Source organism: Amyelois transitella, chromosome 6 (genome assembly GCF_032362555.1).
Source record: "Amyelois transitella isolate CPQ chromosome 6, ilAmyTran1.1, whole genome shotgun sequence".
NCBI lineage: Eukaryota > Metazoa > Arthropoda > Insecta > Lepidoptera > Pyralidae > Amyelois > Amyelois transitella.
The window spans coordinates 7609586-7625770 of NC_083509.1; the positions used below are offsets into that span (position 1 = coordinate 7609586).

A 16185-nucleotide genomic window follows, 5' to 3' on the forward strand; every position below is an offset into this window, starting at 1 on the left:
TCTCGTATTCTTAAAGTACCCATCACATAGCATTAAAAGAAAATACGATAAGTTGTAAATTTATTGGAAAACTTCGGTGTGCTATTTATTTTCTTACTCGTATAAATGTCTTTTTGGTATCCAGCAGACACTTTCGAAAGAACTCTTGAAATATTTTGCATCTTATCTTTTTTTTAATTCAATGGATGAATAGGATTTTCTACATTTAAGACTAGCTGTTTGCCGCGGCTCTAACCGCGTATAGGATTTCGCGTAACCAGTGCAAACTGCAATTATGCAGACCTACAACATCCGACTCCGGTGACAATTGTATATAGCCAAAACAAAATATTTTTTTTAGTTTTATCTAAATTAAATACGTTAATGCAAACCGCATTCAACGCTGTTTAAAAGTTTTGAAGCAGTACTTAACGTCAATTTTCAATTGACCATATTTTTTTTCCCTTAATCGAATTTGACAACGCTCCTAGAGGAAGACCTCGGAACAGATGAAAGACAATTGACGCAAAATAATTGACGCAGCGAGCGAAGTGAGTGAGGTCTCGTTATCAATTTGGGGCAAAATTGCGTTTTTGTATGTACGCGTATGTTTGTAACGCGATAATTTTTGAATCGTTGGTCTGATTTTGATGAAATTTACAATATTTATAGGGTGTACCAATAGAATTTGTAAGTTCGTGGGGTAACAAAATCTGTTTTTGAGATATTTACCGTTATGTTAAAATTTAAAGTGTTCACGAGGTTGAAGATCGCGACGAACAGCAAGTGCTTCAAATAGATCTTATGAAAGCGAAGGGGGAGGCTTTTTTCCAGCTGTGGGATACACATATAGGCAAAAAGTACTTTTAGTTGTAACTTCAAAATGTGAACGATGATAAAAAAGTGCATTTCTTTTAAGCATGTAAATTTAATGGAAATCATGCGCAGTGTTATTCATGGAAGCATTAGGCGCAGCACGACATCGGTATGCACAATGAACACGCAAAAATAACATATACATAGGTCTAAATAGGTCAACTGTAATTATTTTAAACAGCAAATGATATGGATAAGGTTATAAACTTAGCCTCTAGGTAACTATTTATAATAAGTTATCGAATTTTGTTTCATCTTTGAACGTACTACCGAAATGGTGAAGTTTAGCAATATATTACAGTTGAAATGAGATTCCTTCTTCGAGAGGAGCCCGGGGTACGCAATTTGACCATGATTCTGGATTAGGTCAGTCAGGTTTTAACACGAAGCTGCTGTTGTCTGACCTGACTTGAAACCTTATCCATATAGAATCTTGAGAGACGACATAGTAAATGATTTCATGATGATGATGATAAAATAAAAATGACGTTTGTATTAAAATTTTAGTACATAAATTAAAAGCCCATATTTTTAATTAATCATAATTTTTCACCGATTTAATTATTCTATATCGGTGAAAAATTATTAATTAATTAAAAATATAAGTAAAGAATCCTACTTAAGTGTTATTGTACCTAACTCAATTAAAATTTATTAAAAACTATAACAAAATGTCTTAAACTTCAAAAACTTTGACAACAACATGGACCTGTTTTAGAAAAGAGCTCAATTTTTGCTGAAATTATCTCAATCACAGTAATTTATTCATTGGTATAAGAAACCACCGAGAAAAATGCCACTATCAGCTAACTTTCGACGAGGTAACGGCAACAAATTATATTTAAAAAGCGATTTTAATTGGGAAGGTTTTCAAGTATTTCAAATGAATGTTTATTTTATTCTTTCTTTGAACTTTAAAATAAATTACTAAATAGGTTTACGATATTGCTTTGCGTTTATTATCTATTGTTTTGGTATTGCAAATACTAAATTTCCAACTCGTAGAATATAAGAAGGCGTAAGAATATAAGTATAATGATGTTTGTGGCAAATAAACTAGGTACTTTCTCCTTTTTATTAGGGTAATTTGATTTTACTGAGCTTCATCGCAGAATCTTCATCGCATGAAGAGAACGTCATCGCAGTTACAGACGTTCTCTTCAACATAGATTTAAGTTCTAGTAAATATATTTGTTGTAAAAAGGAATTTATGAAAAGCATACAATGTAGCAAGTACATGTTTTTCGTTTCGCATCAATGTTATGTGTAGGTAAAGGTTCAGAGCAGAAAAACTAAAAAATATGGTTTGAAGTGTGTCTATAGGCAAAGGTGATTTATTATCTTTAATATTATTTTAGAAATGTTAATGGCCATTAAGAACGCCAAGAAAAATAAGGACCAGAATAACAAAGATGAAAACGAAAATGATCAAGAATCTCCTGAAGAAAGTCAAGATAAAGACAGTGACCAACTGACGACTTCGGAGATTGTCGTCAGAACCCTCAGTGCTGATCGCAAAAAACAGGAAAAATTAGAAAAACTCCAAAGCGATAAAAAGGATTAACAAAAATATTCTCACTTTAAATAACTAAACGTACGAGATCCGGCCTTTAGGTTTTATTCAATAAATCTCATTAATATTTTGGTCTCTGACTTTATACAAGTTATTAACCTAACATTTTTAACAAATATCAAAAAGTGTATCACACACAAAAGGATTGGCAGATGATTGATGTGATGAATTCCAAAGTTTAACATACTTATATAACATTTATAAAAGGGGAACACTTTACTTCTAAAAACCTCTTCTTTATCAACTTTGAACTGCCAGAATACACTAGAAAAGAGAGAGAATATAGTTACTCAATTAAAAATGTAAAACAAGTAGGCATCGTCGTGTCGCGATAGTTTGGCATCGTGCCAGTATAGACCTCCCCCTATAAAAATAAAGTTTGCGATGTATCAAACCCCTTTTTCAACACCGATATTTTTTTAAGAAATAGGTTCTACTATATTAAGAAAATGTAAAGTACGTAACATACTCGTAAAAAGTCAAAGTAGCTTTATAATTAGTAGCCGTTTAATTAAATGATTTTTTCGTAACAATGCATAAGCGGATACGATAAGGCGGACAGCGATTAAATTCTTGCGGTGAAATTTACTTATTTGTTTATTTTTTACATTCTCCTAACCGTTTAACGCATAATGTCAAAAGGCTAGTAAACATACTCGTATGTTTAGATAATAGTTAATGTGCCCACTACCTTTAAACTATGATTTGTTTCCTTTTAGGTTCAGTGAGCTGATCTTAAGCTGACTTAATGCCGACTAAGTTCAAGGTTACCCAAAATGTTTGTGGAATTCAAACTCAGCTGTTTGTTGTTTGATATTTTCATTATTTTATTAGTATTTGCGGATATCATATTTCACATTAACAACACGATTGCTAGCATTGGCTTTTTTGTTAGGGACAAGAATATTTTTTTTAATAAGTAAATTTATGAATATTTTTATAATATTTTAAAATACAAAATTTAGGTATAGTTGAGTATAAGAAGAGTAACAGTCTGTCAACCTACTAGTTCTTGGAGGCCAGTGTAAAATTTTAACGATTTACCCGTGGATTTTACACTGTGTCTGTCTAAGCAATTTTACGAAATGGAATTACGAAAAACAAAAGCCTCTTAATATCAATTTAAATTAATGTAAATTTTTTTGAACCAAATACTTGACTGTGCTGAAAAAAAATGTATACTTTTCATAAATGTTGTCCCTATATTGTCGTTGTTTCGTGTAAGTAGCCCACAAAGTCAACATTGCTAGATCAAACTTGAAGGGGCATATACAGTGACAAAGACCGGCTGCCAGTAAGATTTAGGATACCCCATTTAAAACAGACAACGCAAACTTGTCTACACATTTTGAAACAGTATTAGAGATAACGCTGTAGTTAGTTTTTGTCTACCTTATAACAAAAACCCAATCTTATTGACTATTCCCGCTCCCTTAGTAATTTTGTAAAAATGCAGGGATGGTATTTCTTGAAAAGCTTTCGATTTTTTCGTTTAATTCTTCTTTCTTCTGTACTTTGAATTCAATTTCAGTATGACGCTAGCTTAAATTAGGCTTTTAGGCTTAACGAAGCATTTGCGAGTCGAAAAAAAAGACTATTGTTTTAAAAGGAACGTTTTCGCCAATTACAATTTATATTGGGTCTTCGATTTTTCATTAGTTCAATCGTTAAACATTCTATATTTTTTATGTAATTAAACATCAAGGAAATAGGTACGTTAAAATCAAATATGAAATGGTTTGTTTGTACCTAGTAGGTACACATCTCAACTCGTATTGTTGTCTTATTAGGTTTGTGAAGTTTTTAGCGACGAGTAATTGGTGCCTTGGTAGAATAATATTTGGAAAAATTGGGCCAGTAAATTTGGCAGTAATGCGTTTGAGTTATATCGTTCTTAGAGGGGTATATCAATAAATTTAACAAGGGTCTCATAAAAAATAACAAGGTGTCCCATTGGTATAAACATCGTGCGTAATATATAGGCTGTGTGGAATACCTATTAGTAACCTTAACTCAACCAAAATTAGTTGCTAAACAGAAAAATAATTTAATTGCAAATGTTACTTTTGCCTTGTCTATCCCGCAAGGGTGATTGTGTGTACCTATAGGTATGGTGCGACATAATTATATGTATGTAACTTCGTGTAAACTCATTTTAAAAAAGTAGCTGAGACAATACATATATTATATAATCCTAACTTTTTGTTTTATCCATATTTCTTTAACATCATAAAAAGTAAGTCTACATACATACATACATATAATCACGTCTATATCCCTTGCGGGGTAGACAGAGCTAACAGTCTTGTAAAGACTGATAGGCCACGTTCAGCTATTTGCCTTTAAGATAGAATTGAGATTCAAATAGTGACAGGTTGCTAGCCCATCACCTAAAAGAGGAATCCCAAGTTTATAAGCCTATCACTTAGTCGCCTTTTACGACATCCGTGGGAAAGAGATGGAGTGGTACTATTCTTTTTTGTAATGGTGCCAGGAAACACACGGCACTTAAAAAGTAAGTCTACTTGCGGTAAATTTTGCAGACACAATAATAATACCTCATTTTCATACATCTTATCACATTTTAAATTTATAATAATGAAAACTGTCAATCAAATTGAAATGTGAAATGTCTGAATATTTACAAATATATCAAATCATTTCTAAAAAATCTACAAATAACGGTACCTTACTAAACTCATAATAAAATTAAAAGAAAACCTAACATTCGAAATGGACGGAGATAAATTAGAGAAAAGGCGCTTGCCTAAAATTATGGCCTGCATGACTAAACAAAGTCTGGAGAACTTGCGGAATAAGGCTTTGTTTAGTTTAGACGTCCTTGATGCAAAAGGGATTCGAAGGTTTGTGTTCTTGATAATATTAATGTATGATGTATGATTTGATATTTGATTTTACTGCAAGGCAAGAATATACCTAATATATTCTGTGCAGGTATATTTTGTATCCAGCAAATGAACCAGCAGGCTTGAATAAAATCACTAAGTTTGCGAATAAAATCCATTGCTTAAAAAAATAGAACATAAAAAAGATAATATATTAATATATATCTATTATATTTATATATTGTACGTTTATACTTCCACGAAAAAACACATATGTAATTTGTGCCAGATGCATCCTTCCCACGCTGACTTTTAACTTAGAATCCATTAAGGGTTAGACTATTAGGCATAGTATTATAAACTTAGAAATCTCTCTTTGGAGATATCTCTTATAAGTGCTTTAGAGTTGGTTTAGGTAACCAACCGCAGAAACTTCTACCTGTATAAATTTCTCTCCAGAGATATTTTACGACTTAATATGCGACGTCGAAGGTGAATAATAAACTAGTTGCGATTGCTACCAGACGTCGTAAGATATTCTCTGACGTCATCATCATGTTGAATTATGGGTCTCTAGTGATTGTAAAGTTATTTAATGCAAATTACGAGGCCATTATTTTTAATCTTATTCAACTTTATTAAGATTTTTTCATAGGCAACTTTTTATATTGTCATAGTTAGTAAGTTTCCTTATAGTTATCATATTTAACTTACACTAATCTACCTAAAACCCACTCAGTAAAATCTATCCATTACCAATACACCATTTAAATCATTAAGATAATAAATTTGATATCCTTCCTGTAGGCGATGGGCAATCTGTAACTATTTGAATCGTGATCCCTTTATTGAGTGATACAGCTGAACGTGGTCATTCGGTCTTTTCGAGAATAGGTATTGAGTCTCTCTACCCCACAAGGGATAAAGACACAATTATATGTTTGTAACTATGTGATTTTCTAGCTGGGATAAACCAATGTCATCATTTAACTTTCATATTCATCTCTCGTCTGTTATTCGAACAAGGTTTTAGTTGTAATTCATTAACTTGCATTAATTACAAAAGTTCTTTAGTAAGCAGTTCAGGCATCGAGTGTATTATATAAGGATTTTTTTTGATATAAAATATGTACAAAGAAATCGCTATATTCACGCATTTATATTTTTATGAAAAACTACCTGTATTTTTTTTAAAATAAGTATATAAATTAAAATGCATTCCCTTGATCGAGTTTTACAATCTGCACGGGAAGAGAAGCCGCCGGTACACACTATATTTTCCTCGCTACCAGACTAGCGTGGAAGCTGTTACATTGTCGGAGTAAATAAGATTTGTACGTACTTTTATATTTTCCAAAATAAGAATATTGTTTATACGGATTTTTTTCTTTAGACGAAAACAACCTTTGCATGAATGTCTGATTCTGGAGCTCAAAGAAACTGGCTATTCAGAATCATCCGACTATCTTCAAGACTTGCTTTACGATAATGTGCAGTTACTGGCAGAAGACGATATCGGCATTGTCGTTGATTTGCGAAAGAGAGAAGATTATTTGGAGCATATTGCCCAAGGTCTCATGAAGGCAGAAAAAAATAGAGATAGAGGTATAAGCAAATCCTACTAGTTAATGTTATAAGTGGAAAAGTTGAAGGATTTGTTTGTTTATCTTTCACGCAATTGGATGGATTTTGGCGAAATTTGGTACACGGGTAGAATGTATCCTGGTTTTACATAATAAGTACTTTTTGAGAAAATACAAGCGATAGTTTATCAATATTTATCAAATTGTATGTTTATATTAAAAACATGCAACGAACCACGCCCAAAATGAGCAATTGGCGAATATTTGTCGTAATAAATTTGTGATCACAAAGAACCGCCCATACTTTGTTAAGCTTGGGATTCTTCTTTAGCAATGAGCTAACAATTTGTCCCTTTCTGTATATCAATTCCGTTAATTAGCTGTTCAGTTCAATGTTGCCGTTGAGGCTTTTCGAGACTATTGTTTCCTCATATATCGTAGAAACGTGATTATAGAAGAGATTTTATTTTGCAGGTGAAACTAAACAGGAAGCCTTGCAGCTACTAAGCCTGGCCATGCATTACGCCGAGCAGGGGAAGGGCATTCTCTGGCTCGCTGAGAAGTTTTTCTTGGCGTCCATAGCAGTCGCTAGCCAATTCCTATTGGACGGCGGTCGGCAGAAGGGGTGTTGTAAATACCATTACGCTAAATTCCTGCTTGACAAATGTAAGAGTTTTTGGGTTCTTGTTTTTGTTTCCAAGTTATTTTTCGGGATCTAAACGGCTTTTAACCAGGTTTAGCTTCTCTAATTGGTATTTTTTGTAATACCTCTGGTAGGTTACTCATTGGGGGTTTTCAGGTTCCTCTTTACTGGACAACCAGTGGGGACTTCAGTAGTTTTCTACAAAATACCATCTCAACAAATATTATAAATGTGAAAGTTAGTTACTGTGTTTGTTATTCCTTTACGGGCTATCTACTGAATTATTCTTTTTGAAATAGGTATCATTTTACAAAAATTAAGAGTCTAGAGAAGGACAAACGGTATCTTCCATCTCGGTAAAAAGTATAGTTCCGTTCCGATGGCATTTAATTCGTTGCTTTCTGTAGGTGGTGCTAATTCCACCGCTTTTTTATATACATACATATAATCACAGAGCCAATAGTCTGGAAAAGTCTTATTGGCCACGTTCAGCTGTTTGGCTTGATGATAGAATTGAGATTCAAATAGTGACAGGTTGCTAGCCCATCACCTTAAAGTAAATCAAAAGTTTATAAGCCTATCCTTTAGTCGCCTTTTACGACATCCATGGAAAAAAGATGGAGTCATCCTATTCTTTTTTTTGTTGCCGGGAACCGGCATTATAACACGGCACTTGGTACACGGCTTTTTTTGTAGATAGAGTTAAATTCGACGCTTATTGTAGATGGCGTTAAATAAAGATAGTAAAGGCGCGGGCGAAGCTGCGGGTAAAAGCTAGTAATTTATAAACAGATTAAATCTATATACATAGAGGAGTAAATTTGTGTAGTTTTTTTGAGTTATAGTATCCTACACCTATAACAAGTCTCGAACTTACTTTGGGTTGCTCAATCGATGTAATTTATTTCGTAAGTTGTTACACATTTCATTTGTAAGTCACATACAAAGTATCACCACAAGATAATAAATAATTATACCTAGAGCAGTAATTTCCTTAAGGGAATCAAAGCCTCGACCTTATGGTAATTTCCCAACCTTATCAGGAACTGTGCGGTGTGGTGTTAATAATTTTCTAGAGTAACAATGTGAAGAAAATAAAAAAATTACAAAATGTACTTATAATGCTAATCCTTATTGTTTACCAACGGGATATAATTTTTTCTGAAATTCGGCGCGTTTGATGTCAATTTGTCTGATGGAAAGATCTAAAGTTTTACACGCAGGATAAATGAATACTTACATAATCCGGAAATAACAGAAATCCGGAAATTTGATATTATAATACGAACTTTTAATTGCAATAAGTAACTGAATTGAATAAAACTATTTAAAAATGTAATACTAACAATTCTTTACCTATAGTTCCTGGCACGGACCCGGAAGAATCCTTTGTGATATTGACTGAAGTCAGGGATAGCGCCATAGGAAAGGTAAGCAATGTTTTCATCTGTTCTGTCGCGGGTCTGTTAAAAGATAAACACATAAACTACCGACGCATCTTTCAACCTAATAATTGTCACACCCAGTCTTATTTTAAAAGGAAAAAATATACTTATGGACAAAAGGTCACACTATCTTTAAATTTGAGCTTCATCATAACTTCGTAACTAAGTATACAAAGGGATTATTACATCTGACCGAAGTGTATCGCGTCGTGAATAACTTATACATTTCATATTAGTGGAATATCAACTCTCACGAACTGGAATCCCTATTTGATCCCTCGTAATCCTTACTGCCGAAGTATAATTGAATATTTTTATGTCGTCTTACATCAATTAAGAAATGATATACTTATATAAAACTGAATGTCTAGTCATTCATCTGAAACTAGTAGGTATTGTCATATGTATTCTTTTGCATTAATTTATTTGTAACATTCATTCTCTCAGTTTTCATTATATAAATAATTTGTCCAAAACAAACCTATGTTTAAAATGCTAGTTTTATTTTTGGGGCCAGCAATAATGTTGTAATTTGTTCCGCATACATTTATTAACCTTTCTAGGACTGGTTTCTTTATGAACCAAACGAGAAAGGCGTGGTGATACCCCGGGACACCCTGTTCGCGGCTACAGCTCTTCAGCTGCACAGGGTTTTGCTGGACAAAGCGAGAGCTGTCAGGAAGAAAGACCCGGGGAAAGCTGAAAGATTGTCCAGGTTGGCCGAGAGAAGAGCAAAAGATGGTAAAGATTTTTATTATTACGGCTATTGATATAAATACTTAAGCTTCATGTTGGGTTCTAGGGTATTGGTTACATACGTTACAATTGTAAAGTTGGTTTATTATTTATTGAGAAATAAGCTATGGATATAATTACTCCGATTACTTCTTCCTTATAAGATGAACAATAATTCACTATTTTCGGGCAATAATAGTCGTGAAAAAAATTATTACTACAAGATGGTAAATATCCGTCAAATTGTTTAAAAAAATTATCTCTTTTTCTATGTAATGAAATTGTAAATGTCAGTCAAGCGAGGGCTACATTTTATTTTCCTTGTGCATCCAACTAGTTTCAGTATATCTTTTACTTATTCATAAGTCCACAATAAGCTTAATGTAATCTCCGTGTTCATCAACATTAGCTTCTCTCTACCTTATTAAGAATAAAGGTGGAACGACATAAATGTATTTATTACTATTTGTGTTTTCGGTTCTGTAAATAATAAAATAAAGAAAGTCGCCTAAATAAAATACATATATGAAAATTGTGCTGATTTTAACATTAAGATTCATATCATTGTTGTAATAGGTGTATCCTATAGGAGTCTAATCATGGGAGGAGTGCGTTAATCTTTGCATTTGATCTCTAACAGCAAACCCTTTTTTGGTTGCCTACTAGGCGTCGTTCAAGTATGCCATTAGTCCCATACTGCTGCCTAGAATATGAGATTCTAGGGAGAGCTGACGATACACGATACGCACACGTAACCATGGCATCGCCGAATAGTCGCCCTATCCTGAAGACCACCTGATTTTTCTTGTATTGAAAAAAAAAAAAACCTAAATTTTTGTTGAAAAAAAAATATAATATGTTATTAATATTTTAGCTGGCGAAACAAAGAAGACAGCTGAAGCAATATTAGAAATCGGCATTTGTCAGTTGGCTATGAACAACTTGAATAACGCCCAAAAGACGTTTGAGAGAGCATTCAAAATATATACTGACAGCAATAACATAGAGGGTCTGTGTGACACAAGAATGCATTTAGCTGCTGTAATGCAAAGGTAACATAGTGTTAAAGTAGTTTTCGTTACCACACAAACAATAATACAAAATTCTTAAGATACTTCTGAACTTTCTATATGATAACAAACTCCTGCTTATTTCCGTTTCTGCGAGAATTTCGGTAAATTCAGTCCACATAATAAACGTACATGCCTTAATTCATATCGAGATCCAGCGGTTAGATCTGCGCAGTGATATAAATATGTCAGTGAATCAATCAGTCAGTGTCCTTATTCCTCTATGTTTGAATTCTAAAAATATATATTTTTTAATTTGTTTTATGATAAGATACTTTCTCCATACACGACCTTTTCGTTTTTTATTATCCTAGATGCTTTCGTTTATCTCCGGAAGTATGAACGTCGATCTTTTGGATTTTTTGTACATACCCTATGAATTATTAATCTACACCAGGTCATTGAACGGGTGTCTCCTTGAATTTTAATATTGCACTAGGTGCAAAATACCTGTATGTAGTTTTCTAGTATCGATCAGTTGCTTGCCGTCAAATAACTATACATTCAGGAAGTTTTACAGATGAAAATGTTTAGGTTCTTTTTTAGACAATAGTTTTATTCTTCTGCTTTTTATTTTTATTTTAAACTATACAAAAAGAGAATGATTAGTTACCTAATGTGCTAATATTGTACAAAGACAATTATTGTTTAAATCAATGAATCGTATGCACTTCAGACCTTGGCACTGAATACGATACGCTTTACGCGTTAGCCTATAAATGTGTACATCAAATGTATTAATTGGAATAATTTGTCAACTCGGAGGTTAATAAGTTACTTGAATACATTAATTGACATGCCGTATTATCGTAAGTCACTAGATTACTTACTAAGATATACCTAGTTTAGTTATTGATGCGTAAAATTACTTGCAAAAAATATCTGCTCGTCATTCATTCTTCTATGCCATAACTAAAAAAATTATTAAATGTACGACTAGTTATTGGCTTCTTGTGATTTTAAGCCTATTATTTTATTTTTATCTGCCTGATTTTGGAGGCATACGATGTGTATGACATTTATTTACCATTACGACAAAAATAAGTACACTAGTGAAAACTGTATCAAAATACGATCTTCATATTCCAGCACAGTTTTGTGTTATCAACATCCTCAATTCTCAATATTTTTAGCTGATAGTTGCTAAATTACTTTAATTTTTACATGACACTGTAACAGCATTATATATTTCTTTCGTTCAGATTAAGAGATCACGAAATGGCAGCAAAACTGCTTACAGAGATGGGTGCGCTGGCCATGGAGCACCACCTACGGAGACAACTGGGCAGAGCATTGCACCTCCTGGGCGAACTGCATCTACGGAGGGAAAGACCAGAGCTAGGCACCCAACATCTAGCTGAAGCATTCGTTTGTTTCATGGGAATCTCTTCTGTTGGAGTAAGTTATTTGGAGTATTGCAATTGTTTATTTTTTTAAATTGTAACTACGTGTCAGTGTTTTTTTATGTGATGCAAGTGGATGGTAGCAACCTGTCGTTACCTCTGATTTTAGATTTGTATATGTTTAGCTACACGTGGCCTTCGAGTCAAGTGACTGTCTGTCCACCCCTGAGGAATAAAGACGTAATACAATATGTATACATATGTATGTGTGTAAGATTTATCAAAATAATATAAACGGATAATTTTTAGTTTACCAAAAGATCAGAAGTATTTAGAAGTCTTATTTCTCTATGCAGGTTGGCTCAACTATTTCAGGGTACAATATCGATGCCTCTGATAATGGAAACGACAATGATGAAGGTGTGACGAGTATTTACGAGAATAAGCGACCAGAGATTTATGAGGAAGAAGCAGAACAGTCGAGACTCATGATGGCAATTTCCGCAGGTTATTTGCTGTCTTTACTGTTAATTATTACTGACCACTGTAACTGCTGTTACTAAACTTGGTACAATTAGTATCACACATATTAAAGATTTGCTTTTAAAAATTTCAAATTTTTCCCATTGTCATGGATATGTAACATCTACATTCTTCTATAATTAACAATATTCATATAAAAATTCGGCAAAATCATTCTAGTGGTTTGGCCATAATAAAACTAATAGACATATTTCGCATTCACGAAAAATTTTGTTTGTAAATCACAAAACCCTTTTATAAATAGCATCTTAGAGGTTATTTTGAAATTAAAAAGAGCTGGACTAAACTTTTGATGTTCTGTACTTTCTGTTACTTCTACCACAAAGTGACTAACAAAATTAAGTTATAAACAAATCTCTTCCTTAACATGAGGCTACATATCCCCCGAAGTACATCATCTCCATTAAAATTTTAATATTACAATGTATGAGAACTTTAAATGCTTAATTATCGTACATAAATCCTACAGATCACAAGTTCAATCTCAATTTGTACCTATTTGACGTAATTAAAATTGATATTATTATTTATATTGTACTCTTTATACAAGATAATTAAATTAAACGTTCGTTTATTATTTTGCTTAAATTTATATAACCAAAACGAGGTTTTTGCATCATAGGACCATTGTTTATCTTTATTAGTGCTCTCCACTGCAGACCTACGGAAACTCTGTAAAATTAGATACTGTATAAAAAACGTGAATAGGTATAGTGATATTGAAGATAAGTCGTGATGCTTATTGGCTATGAATTTGCTTTGAAATATATTCAAACGTACGATCACGCATATTACAGCTTTCATTCTTTTAGCGCGGTTGTAAAATATTATCAAATCTAATGCTAATTTGACTTCTTTTTTATAAAGATACATCTAAATATTATTACGTCAAACATTTAATACCCATATAAATCCATATTAAAAGAAATATTATTTCGCCTAAATAGTACTTAACCTTCATATTTAATAATTTAAAAACTTAAATTGGTGTGTCAGGTCACCTTGAACCTTTTGATGATCTCTGGACTGCCAGAATGGTGACGGCTACGTGGCTGGCATGCCAACGGGTATCAGAGCCGTCATTTGTGTAACCAGTTTTTCCTTTAGTTTGTTATAGGATGCGTAAGAGATCAACTTATTCAAAAAAGAGTAAGTAACAGAGTCTAACCAGAGTTTAACCGGTTTTTCCTTTAGTATGTTCTTTGAGACATAAGGGATCATCTAATTTAATAAAGAGTTGGTAACAGAGTATAAGTATGTTGTCATTCGTGTAACGTGTGTTTTCTTAAGTATGATATAGGTTCCACGTGAGATCAAATAATTAAACGTGTAAGTTACAACAAAGTGAAAGACCTCACTCTCCATTCTCTACATGAAAGGAGAGCGACGTAAGAAAATTTTAAACTATGGTTAAATTATTCCAAGAAGTAATAATGTAGATAATTTTCTTTAATTACATATATTGGCAAAATTAAAGGTTGTTGTTGGCTTAATTGTAATGTAAACTTTAATTTCAAAGTACAGAAGATGCAAGTAGATGAGAAAGAGAGAAATCTTTTTCCCACACTATTTCATAATAGAGACGTGAGAAGAACTACACAGGAGAAATAAAAATGTAGCATTACTCGATATATTTTCACTTATTAAGATGTAATAAACGTAATAGTGGATAGATAGATGAGGTTAACCATTATATGGATCAAAATAGGAAACTAACCTTCGCCTTGTACGAGGTCACCATTTTGCATTATTTACGTACTTTTTGTGTGTATGTACAGGAAAATGACTTTTCTAAGATCTTCTCTTAAAATAATCACAAACAGTGCTCCCTTGTTGGCATTTTAGTAGGTAGATTTGTCATCTTAAATAATATAAAAGTTGATGATATCCTGAAAATCAAACTACGAGCTTAGAGATGACTCTACAGGTCAAAAGCCAGCTATATACCTACGCCGAAACTATGATGACTGGCTTTATTCAATATAGTATGACCAAAACCACTGGTCAAATTAAAATCGAGTTCCTTTAGTTTTTTTTATTTAACTTGGAGCTTCAATCACGGTGAGCTTCATTATTGTAACTATCTGCATGTTAAGGTTTAGTAAGTTCAGCATAGTAGCTGTTTACTATTTTCATCATCTGCTCCAAGTATCGCTCATCATCATCATCCTTTGAATTTAAAAATCTGACATAAGTCTAAGAATTAAATACCTTTGAATCGTTTTAGGACCTTTCTTTGAGTTTATTTCGTTTTGTTATCACAATAGTCACGGTATACATTTACTGTTGCTGGTACTACAAATAATATAATAAAGATCCAATCAGTTCTGCGGAGGAAGAATTATAATCGACAGTGGCCTTAATATTCTTTATATTAAATTACTAAGATGTCCAATATGCAACGTACGTCCCAAGAAATCCACCAATTTTATCATTTTCCTGGTACGTGACAAAGCAAAAATGAATACTGCGTTAACGAATTCTAAATAATACGATTTAGATACACGTAGAAATGGAGAACCATTAGTGAAGAATGAACGCTAGTGCTATCGGAAAAATTGGCGCAACAAGGGAATAAAATAGGAGTAGGAGTAGTCTTATTTAAGCTATTTTAAGGAAAAATTTTCCTTGAATGGCTTGCGTGTGTTATCTACAAATAGCTGGAACTATTGGTCTTTAGAAGTTGAAATGAATTGTGAATTGTAACTTCTCTTCTAGGAATAGGATACTAATCGCCTTCTATCCTACCTCTATTTCATTAAACTAGTCAAAGTTCCCACAGGTACCTACGAGAAATACAAAAGTTTCGGTCATATCGAACGCAGCTGCAATCATAACCTAGCTTTTTAATATTTTAATAGGTCAAGAAAACATGGCATCTTACTTTCAACTTCTGAAAGAGGCAGGTGTATGTTCTATAGCCAAGATGAAGATAATGGAATGGAAGCTCTCACATGCTGGCTGGTGGATCAAGCGGCAACACCACAATTTTTTGCCCTGCATATGCCCTGAACATCAACGCACTCCACTAGATATTTTGAGGTAACCATAGATATTTGCCTTTTGAAATTAACTTATATATTTACTTGTTCTAGCCCGCGTGTTGTATAATAGTATTTTTGTATTTTGTTTTGGGTACTTAGTTGTATTCCTAAGAAATATAAAAAACTAAAATTTCGAAAAATTTTTGATGAACTTTGTCATAACGTACATACACATTAAATTTCCAATTCATAAATATTATTATGTGATAAGTTTTTTGGAAAGGCAGGCTTTAAGATAAGATAGAAAAGTTGATTACTTGAAAAGAAAAAGAGGAAACCTCATATTAACGATTTTTTTTTCGGTTATAGGCATCAGTTGCAACTAAAAGAGCAGTTGGGAAGTAAATTCTACGAAAGTTCCATAAGCAAATCTGTACTTACTCGAATGGGAACTGTAGAAGATATCCAAAAGCTACGCAGTAGTTACAGACAAGTACGAGAATTAAAATGATTCATTTCTTTCTGATGTCTTTATATCTAAATCGAACTATTGAAAACATATATT

At 32.9% G+C, this 16185-nt stretch overlaps 1 protein-coding gene across 1 annotated transcript; it reads left to right on the forward strand.

Annotated features, from left to right (window-relative positions):
- The first annotated feature begins 274 nt into the window (after positions 1 to 274).
- On the forward strand, positions 275 to 16162 carry LOC106131079 (uncharacterized). Its single transcript, XM_060944750.1, has 13 exons — positions 275 to 300; positions 732 to 839; positions 1462 to 1478; positions 5181 to 5292; positions 6668 to 6879; positions 7332 to 7523; positions 8863 to 8930; positions 9509 to 9686; positions 10555 to 10732; positions 11953 to 12142; positions 12450 to 12600; positions 15498 to 15678; positions 15990 to 16162. The coding sequence occupies exons 1-13, from the start codon at positions 275 to 277 to the stop codon at positions 16129 to 16131; spliced, it is 1755 nt and encodes a 584-aa protein (XP_060800733.1). The 3' UTR covers positions 16132 to 16162.
- The last annotated feature ends 23 nt before the right edge of the window (positions 16163 to 16185 follow it).

Coding starts and splice junctions, on each gene's coding strand:
- LOC106131079 (XM_060944750.1), top strand. CDS start 275: ATGCAGACCTACAACATCCGACTCCG. Junction 301..731: donor ACCTACAACATCCGACTCCG/GTGACAATTGTA, acceptor TAAAATTTAAAG/TGTTCACGAGGTTGAAGATC. Junction 8,931..9,508: donor GGGATAGCGCCATAGGAAAG/GTAAGCAATGTT, acceptor TAACCTTTCTAG/GACTGGTTTCTTTATGAACC.